This window comes from Solea senegalensis, unplaced genomic scaffold (assembly GCF_019176455.1).
Source record: "Solea senegalensis isolate Sse05_10M unplaced genomic scaffold, IFAPA_SoseM_1 scf7180000015604, whole genome shotgun sequence".
Taxonomy (NCBI): domain Eukaryota; kingdom Metazoa; phylum Chordata; class Actinopteri; order Pleuronectiformes; family Soleidae; genus Solea; species Solea senegalensis.
This window is the reverse complement of record NW_025321382.1, coordinates 25,990-35,000: the sequence shown is the minus strand read 5'-3', so window position 1 is coordinate 35,000 and position 9,011 is coordinate 25,990. Positions and strand designations below refer to the sequence as shown.

General features: G+C 42.1%; 1 protein-coding gene across 2 annotated transcripts in view; it reads left to right on the top strand.

Moving 5' to 3' along the window:
* myo1ea (myosin IEa) overlaps positions 1 to 8,676 on the top strand; it is a 26,465-nt gene extending 17,789 nt beyond the window's left edge. Inside the window, exons 18-27 of one of the 2 annotated variants that reach the window (XM_044017570.1) lie at positions 713 to 827; positions 923 to 1,092; positions 1,176 to 1,321; positions 3,308 to 3,454; positions 3,724 to 3,881; positions 4,361 to 4,450; positions 4,531 to 4,735; positions 6,201 to 6,236; positions 7,058 to 7,227; positions 7,317 to 8,676. In XM_044017570.1, the coding sequence (XP_043873505.1) occupies positions 713 to 827; positions 923 to 1,092; positions 1,176 to 1,321; positions 3,308 to 3,454; positions 3,724 to 3,881; positions 4,361 to 4,450; positions 4,531 to 4,735; positions 6,201 to 6,236; positions 7,058 to 7,227; positions 7,317 to 7,393 (1,314 nt within the window). In that variant the 3' untranslated portion in view covers positions 7,394 to 8,676. The remainder of the gene's footprint in view (positions 1 to 712; positions 828 to 922; positions 1,093 to 1,175; positions 1,322 to 3,307; positions 3,455 to 3,723; positions 3,882 to 4,360; positions 4,451 to 4,530; positions 4,736 to 6,200; positions 6,237 to 7,057; positions 7,228 to 7,316) is intronic. The other variant, XM_044017572.1, reaches the window with a different exon arrangement.
* The last annotated feature ends 335 nt before the right edge of the window (positions 8,677 to 9,011 follow it).

Sequence of the window (9,011 nt, the reverse complement as noted above, 5' to 3'; positions counted from 1 at the left end):
GGACTGAGGCAGGACTGAGGACTGAGGCAGGACTGAGGGCACTGAGGGCAGGACTGAGGACTGAGGACTGAGGCATGACTGAGGCAGGACTGAAGGACTGAGGCAGCACTGAGGCAGCACTGAGGCAGGACTGAGGCAGGACTGAGGCAGGACTGAGGGAGGACTGAGGCAGGACTGAGGCAGGACTGAAGGACTGAGGCAGGACTGAGGCAGGACTGAGGCAGGACTGAGGCAGGATGTTTAGTCTGAGCCAGAGACGAAACTCAGTGTGATTATATGTTTTCACTCATGTCAGGAAATGAGAGAGAGAACAGTGAGAAGACGCAGAATCCAGCTCCTTGTACAGGGACAGAAGAAGAGTTTACTGGAAACAAGCATTTGTAATAAATATTATACAAAAAAAGAAAGAGAAACTCTTAAATCCCGTCTTAAATCCTCCATCACCCTCTGTTTTTTTCAGAGTAATTACCAGAACAGTCTCTAAGACTTTGGTGTATGAGCTCATTTTTGACCTAGTTTTGTCTCCTTGTCCCCGCCCACTCTCCTTTTCCCCTCCCATTTTTGATTAAAATCTAAAGTCACAGATTATTTTAACCTGTAGAAAACACTTGTTAAACTCAGCTGTAGACGTGAAGTCATGTCCTGATGTAAAATGCTCGGTGTGTTTGGGTTCGAGTGATGAATTGCGTCCCTGTTTTTTTTGTCTTCACAGCTTTTTCTGTTGGAAGAAACGAGGGAGCGAAAGTTTGACGGCTACGCTCGGACCATCCAGAAAGCCTGGAGGAAACATGTGGCCCGAAAGAAGTACGTCCAGATGAGAGAGGAAGGTGAGCGACATCGCACAGGTTCATTAGTGAATTCATTTGTCTCCTTTGAGTCTTCCTCATCATCATCATCATCTTCCTTCACTGGGTTAATCCAGCGTCCGATCTGCTGCTGAATCGTAAGGAGAGGAGGCGACACAGCCTGAACAGAAACTTTGTCGGAGATTATCTGGGCATGGACGACCGGCCGGAGCTGCGTCAGTTCCTGGGCAAGAGAGAAAAGATCGACTTTGCTGACAAAGTCACAAAATACGACCGACGGTTCAAGGTTGGTTTTCTCCAGGTTCAGGTTCATGTGTTCAGAGAAACTCTTTACAGACCGTTAACTGAGGTTTCTCCTGCTCTGTGAAGGCAATAAAGAGAGACCTGATCCTGACGCCAAAGTCCGTCTACCTTATTGGACGAGAAAAGGTGAAACAGGGACCAGAGAAAGGACAGGTGACGGAAGTGCTGAAGAGGCAGATCGACGTGGAGAAGATCTTAGCGCTGTCGCTCAGGTACAAACTCACAGACCTCACATGAGAGCCCACACAGACCATCAACCACTGGACCATGCTGATGTTCTCCACCACACGGTGTTAACCCTGAATTATAATCCTGACATATGTCAGAGCTAAGAGAGTGCTGCTTTCCTCTCAAGACATAATCTCCTTGTTGCTCTTGTTGTTGAACACTCAGCTCCTCCTGTTTCCTCTCAGTAGAAACTAACGTTCATCAAATCATCCATGATCGACACAAACACAAGTCTCTCACTCACTTTCACATTTTCCACAACATCAATACACTATTATTTTACTATTCTATTTTATTATTCTACTTTTTCTACTATTAATGTCTGAACGTCTGAATCACTGGCACAATCTCATCATTTCTAACTGGTGAGCAGGTGTAAATCAGACTGTAAATCAAACTGTAAATCAGACTGTAAATCAGACTGTAAATCAGACTGTAAATCACTTTAAATCAGACTGTAAATCAAACTGTAAATCAGACTGTAAATCAGACTTTAAATCAAACTGTAAATCAAACTGTAAATCAGACTGTAAATCAAACTGTAAATCAGACTGTAAATCAAACTGTAAAAAACTGTAAATCAAACTGTAAAGACTGTAAATCAAAAATCAGACTTTAAATCAGACTGTAAATCAAATCAGACTGTAAATCAGACTGTACTGCAAATCAGACTGTAAATCAAACTGTAAATCAGACTGTAAATCAGACTTTAAATCAAACTGTAAATCAGACTTAAATCAGACTAAATCGACTTTAAATCAAACTGTAAATCAGACTGTAAATCAGACTTTAAATCAAACTGTAAATCAGACTTTAAATCTGTAAATCAGACTTTAAATCAGACTGTAAATCAGACTGTAAATCAAACTGTAAATCAGACTGTAAATCAGACTTTAAATCAGACTGTAAAGACTTTAAATCAAACTGACTTTAAATCAGACAGACTGTAAATCAAACTGTAAATCAGACTGTAAATCAGACTTAAATCAAACTGTAAATCAGACTTTAAATCAGACTTTAAATCAGACTGTAAATCAGACTGTAAATCAGACTTTAAATCAGACTGTAAATCAAACTGTAAATCAGACTGTAAATCAGACTTTAAATCAAACTGTAAATCAGACTGTAAATCAGACTTTAAATCAAACTGTAAATCAGACTTTAAATCAGACTTTAAATCAGACTGTAAATCAGACTGTAAATCAGACTTTAAATCAGACTGTAAATCAAACTGTAAATCAGACTGTAAATCAGACTGTAAATCAGACTTTAAATCAGACTTTACTTCAGCTTCTCCATGTTTCATGTCTGGTCTCATGCTGAGCACAGACAGATACTGGAGTTAATGAGTTGTTTCCAAAACAACACGACTGAGGTTCAACATGTGCTGTTATGCAGGAAGCGTCCGTATATTCCATGAAGTCATCAATCTACCTCAAGGTCACAAGAGAAACGTGTGTGTGTGTGTGTGTGTGTGTGTGTGTGTGTGTGTGTGTGTGTGTGTGTGTGTGTGTGTGTGTGTGTGTGTGTGTGTGTGTGTGTGTGTGTGTGTGTGTGTGTGTGTGTGTGTGTGTGTGTGTGTGTGTGTGTGCAACAGTGGTTAAATCTCAGAGATGTTTCTCATGAAAGAACACGGAGCAGTTTACGACAAAGAGAAGGAGAAATAAAGACGCGGGGTCTTTGTTGTTGACTGTAGTTAGACTTGTTACTGAGGTAGAAATCACGGAGCCGTTGGTGCGAGCATGTGGCTTTTGAGTCACTGGGCTAATCTGGACCAGGTGGTGCAGTGAAGGGAAGGAGGAGTCGTAAAAAGCTCATCAGAGAGGAACAAAGTATCCTTGTGTTGGGTTATGGGCACAAGCTGCTCTGTGAGGCTCCTTCTGTGTCTGTGTTGATGTGAAAGATGAGTCTGTGTCTCCAGAAGAGAATGTCTCACACACACACACACACTCACACTTCATGTTTTTCAGCACCATGCAGGACGACTTCATGATTCTGCACGAGCAGGAGTACGACAGCCTGCTGGAGTGCGTCTTTAAGACGGAGTTCATCAGTTTACTTGCTCGCAGGTTCGAGGAGAAAACTCAGAGGAAGCTGCCGCTCAAGTTTAGTAACACGTGAGTAAACTCGTGCTGCTCAGTCCTCACACAGCTGACGTGAACAAACTGTGACTCACACATATTATCCATCACTTACAAATGTCTCAAACCAGCTCACTATCACATCAACCTCTGTTCAAACTCACCACAGTCGCCCCCTGGTGGCTATGTCCATTTACACAAAAATGAATTCATGTACATCACACTTCCAACAGTTTGATCAGGTGATCAGTGAGAAACTGTGTCTGAAATGTGAAAGATTCACACGGAACTCTTTTCTTTCTCAGACTGGAGATGAAGCTGAAGAAGGAGAACTGGGGCTTCTTGAGTGGCGGCGGATCACGGCAGGTCGTGTTTGTCCAGGGTCAGGGAGACCAGCCCGTGCTGAAGCCCACCAGCAAATCACTGCAGGTCAGCGTCGGCCCGGGGCTTCCCAAGAACACGCGTGAGTGTCACACACACACACACACACACACACACACACACACACACACACGCTGCCATCATGTCACTGTACCTTCACTGACATGTGACTCAGTCAATTCATTCTTAGGACTTAAAAGACTCAGAGGAAGTCCAGAAACACGTGCTCAGACAATGACAGCGTTAAATAAGCCACAGATATTATAATAATAATAATAATAATGATAATGATAATAATCTGAAGGATTTCAATCGGGCCCTAATTCTAATCCTGTAGGAATATTGAATGTAATCTGTGTATCAGACTTACAAAGTAAAGATAGTGTTCTCGGTCGAGACACAAGCCTGTGACCGAGGGCTTAACGGATCCAAACTGTACCGTACTGTACCACACTGAACTGTACTGTGAATAAATCACTCATTCATGTATTCATTAGCTCACTCACACACACACAGTCACTAAGAAAGTGATGTTTATTTCCTGAAACTCTTCAACCTCAGGTCCCACCAGGAAGACGTTCACTCAGGGTCGTTCCAACGGGTCCAGAACCCACCAGAACATCCCCTCCCGGGCTGCACCGGGGCCTCCAGGTACAGCGCTGACTGGGTTTGAGCTTCTAAACCTGTGGATCATCTATAACAGCGTCATAATAACTCTGTGTGTTTTCTAGTTTCTCATCAGAATGGAGGTCTGAAAAACATCAACCACGCAGCAAACCAGAGAAACTCACAGCATCACAGTCAGAGACATCCGTCCTCCAGCAACCACACGCGGCCTTTCCTGCCCAGCAACATCAACCAGCTGAAGGAGCGAGGAGGCAGCCGCCAGCAGCCCGACCTCGAGTGCCTCAAAGTGCCGGATCAGGGAGCCGCGGGGTGAGAACCTGGAAACACACACAGCTCATGAGTGGAGTGGAGTGGAGTGGACACCATGGGCCTGTTGCACCAAAGTAGAATTAAGATATCCAGGATAAGTTCATCCTGACTCAGTCTGTAACATGAACGTCAAACCAGGATGAGAAGGCGGAGCTTGGTCAAACCAGGTGTTAACTTATCCTGATAGGTTCTCGTCTCTTTGAAGTAAATGACATGAGGTCGATCAGAATTACTGATGCTGAAATGGAGAAGACGAGAAAAACAGCAGCTTATAATAATGAGTTAAATATACGATAGAGTCAGAGAAACAATCTAAATACTTACAGAGTTTATCTGATACATCAGGAGTTCATATAAAACAAAAGCAGACTCACTGAATCTTCATATTTATTTATATTTGTATTGTCTCGCAGTTTAATTTAAATAAATACAAAATAAATCAAATAAAAACTGTAACACGACACGAGTTTTGCTGCAGTGACTGTAAGAGAACGTGATTGTTTATATTATTTTTAGAGCGACAGTTGTGGTATAGCAGTTTATGGCCAGTAGGGGGTGCTATAGGGAGCTTACAGTGACTGCACTCAAAGCAGCTGAACGAAAGAGAAAGTTTCATGAACTGACTGCAGAGTGAAAATAATAATAATGCAGTCGCTGTCAGATTATCTGCGGTGAGTGGAGATGATTCATCAATAATCTCCTGAAACACTGTGTCAGAGCTTCATCATCACTGTGACACAAGCACAGATGAATGAATGAATGAATGAATGAATGAATGAGTATTTCATAGAATTGTTCTCCTTTACAACCTCAGCTATTTCTAATCGTCTCAACATCTGCGCAAATATATCACCATGACAACGTTTTCATCAAATACAAATCAGTCATTCCACAATAATCCCATTTAATAATCCCACGTGTCATCGCTGTAATGTTTGACGCAGGTCAATGAAACGACATGTTTTACACTCTGCAGCACGATTAACAGAACAGAATAAATCTTCATTGCTGTTGTGCAACCCACTTGAGGCTAAGTTCAGCCAGGATAAGCAACATAGCCTGACTTAATCCCTTATCCGAGTTTCCATGACAGTTGACTGTCACTTTAACACTGCTCTAATGTCTGCAAGTGTGTGTGTGTGTGTGTGTGTGTCTGTGATGTCATGATCGTACACGAGCAGCCACAACATTAACTCTGTTTTATTCAAAGACTCGTGGTTTAGATGTTTGCGCTGCCGTGTGCACACGTCACACCTGTGTCCACTCACCTGTGCGTTATCTTCTGTTTCACTTCACTTACTACATGGACTGTCTGTGGTGTGATATTGGAGAAGACCGGGGCGTGGAGTCAAGCTCTGACTTCACTTTACTAACATGTTTAACATCAGACAACAAACACACACATCAATGGATATTCTTGTGCTTCTGTAATTTGACATAATTTGGATAATTTATTCTTTTGTAGTAATGGAGACAGACGACCAGCTTCAAACGGAGGAATGTGAGTTGGAGAGTTTGAAGTGTTTCTGGTGGTGGTTCAGGACTAGAAAAAGCTTCACGACATGATGATGATGATGATGATGATGATGATGCTGATGATGATGATGATGATGATGATGATGATGATGCTTCTTCCATGTTTTAACCTGCAGCTGAATGAACGTTAATATTGAAATGAGGAATTGTTTGAGTGTGACACAGCTTTCATGTCTGTCGTGAACATGAAAAGAATCCCTGCTGTGCGCCTCATGTCATCATCACTCATGTGTTCATAGCTAACAGAATGAAACTGAGATTGGTTTTAGTGTCACTTTGAAACATATATGTCTTTATACATATAACACATGTGTATATATACACATGTGTTATATGTATAAACGTATGTGGTGGTGAGACTTGAACCGTGTGATCCTCAGTTAACCTTTCACACTGTGACATTTGAACGTGTCCACACACACACACACACACACAGACAGTGTGTGTCAGTGAAATCTAAGCAGTGAAGGTGCCACTGACTCTGGATCAACACACTCTGCTTCATGTTTTCAGTGTTTTGTTGCAGTTTTTTTATTCTGTGCAGCGAAATATGTCAAATATGCAGCATGATAGCACCATCTTGTGGCCGTTTTGTGAACTGCCACGGTCATTTTGATAAAAACAAAGATTTTAAACTTGATTACATGTGTATGACGACACACAAAGATGGTGATGATGCTCACACTCATATTTTGGGATAACATCGTCTTCACCTGAGTTATCTGCAGCACAGGGAAGTGAACGTGTCTGTCCTGACACTGTCTCTGTCTCTGTCTCTGTCCTCAGAGCTCACAGACCCTCAGCCAGCAGACCTGCACCCGGAGGAGGACGACCCAAACCCGCACCCAAACCCAAACCCCAGGTGCCTCAGTGCAAGGCTCTGTACGCCTACGACGCTCAGGACACGGACGAGCTGAGCTTCAACGCAGAGGACGTCATCGACATCATCAAAGAAGGTGTGTGCGTGTGTGCGTGTGTGTGTGCGTGTGCGCGCGTGCGTGTGTGATGTTCTCACACTGAAACGGTGTTTTCCTCTGTGGATCAGATTCATCGGGATGGTGGTCGGGACGACTGCGTGGAAAACAAGGACTTTTCCCCAACAATTACGTCACCAAGATCTAAGAGCTGCAGGTTTACAGCACGAGGAGCGAGAGAGCGATGAAGAGATGAAGAGATGAAGATAAAGAGAGAGCTGCATCACTGACGATGGGACCAAGTTCACCGTCAGAGACGTTTTCCTGAGACTCGGTCCACGTCTGCCGTGTGATAAATGAATGTAACAACACCACAGGACCAAAAGACCGTCAGGCCTGGACTGAGACGAGAAGTAGGACTGTTTGACCCAGGGGCCGGTTTTCCTCCACAGTCCCACAGAGTAGTGAACAAATCTATTTATTGTATTTATAGCCTCCTGTGTTCTCCTTCCTGTCGTTTCTATCTCGCTGAGCTCAAACTTTTTTGAAGAGCGCTGGAATGAAGTATGAAGTTTGCTTAATCTGTGGGACCAGGCTGTGATTTTCACACGTGACAGAACTGAAGAAACTGCCATTTTACCAGCTCTATTTATTGCGGTGCCTAACTGTACTCCTCAGTCAATCGCCACACTGTGATTATTTTGAATGATTTTAAGAACCAAAGAACCAATATAGATGGAAACGGTCACGTGGTAAAGTGGTGAATCACCTGTTTGTGTTGTTTATTGCTTTTCTATATCACACACAGTATACAGTACTTCATACACAGAGTGTGCTGTGAGCTGAGCTGTCTGTGGTGTATTAGCACTTTATCGGTACAGGTACTATACGTGGACACAGAACTCGTATCATGCCACAGCCGGGAAGTCGACTTAATGAAGGACAAACTGCCAAGCCTGCAATACTGAGGGGAGAGAAATCTGTTGTTTACATGAGACGATTAAAAACAGGCATTGAAGATCTGATTCTGTATATCTGTTCATATTTAGGAATATGCCTGTTGTTGGTTAGTTTTTAAATTAATTTTCTTTTTTTTTTTGTATATTCTCTGAAGGACTTTAGTATTTTTTCTGCTTTTGATTCTCACAGGGCTTTCACTGCATTTCACTAAGATAATAATAGTTTTCACAGGAAAGGGTGAATGGATTTTTATTGTTGTTTTAGTGGAAACACTTCACAGAATTTGTTTCACTGCTGTCGTCGCGTTACTTAAACATTCCTTTGTTGTTTTTTTAATCACCTCTAAAAAGCTGGAGTGAAAAGCTGGGACTTCTGTCATCGATCGTCTGCGTCATAAATATAGTTTGGATCTTGGATGGTTGAAAACCTCCTTGTGCAATAGAAAACAGCAGATAAGTCTTTTAATAAAGCACGTAATATTGTATATTGAACTGCTTATTTGTTTTATTAAAAACATCAAATAAACGACAACCTGAGTTTGATTTTTTTCTCCTGCCGTCAGCGTTCTTACACAGAACAAATACTACAGCTGCAACTAACCATTACTTTCATAATTGATGAATCTGTCTGTTATTTTCTCGTGTGATCGAGTGATCGTTTAGTCCATAAAATGTAAGAAAACATGATGATGTTCTCAAATGTCTTGTTTTTGTCCACAAACCAAAATATACAGGTTCAATGACTTCTTTGTTTTATGGAGCAAAGAAATGAAGAAGATATTCACATTTAAGAAGCTGAAACAATCAGGAATCTTGTTTTAATCATGAAAAAAGCTTCAAACCGATCAAAGATCGATTCTCAAGGTA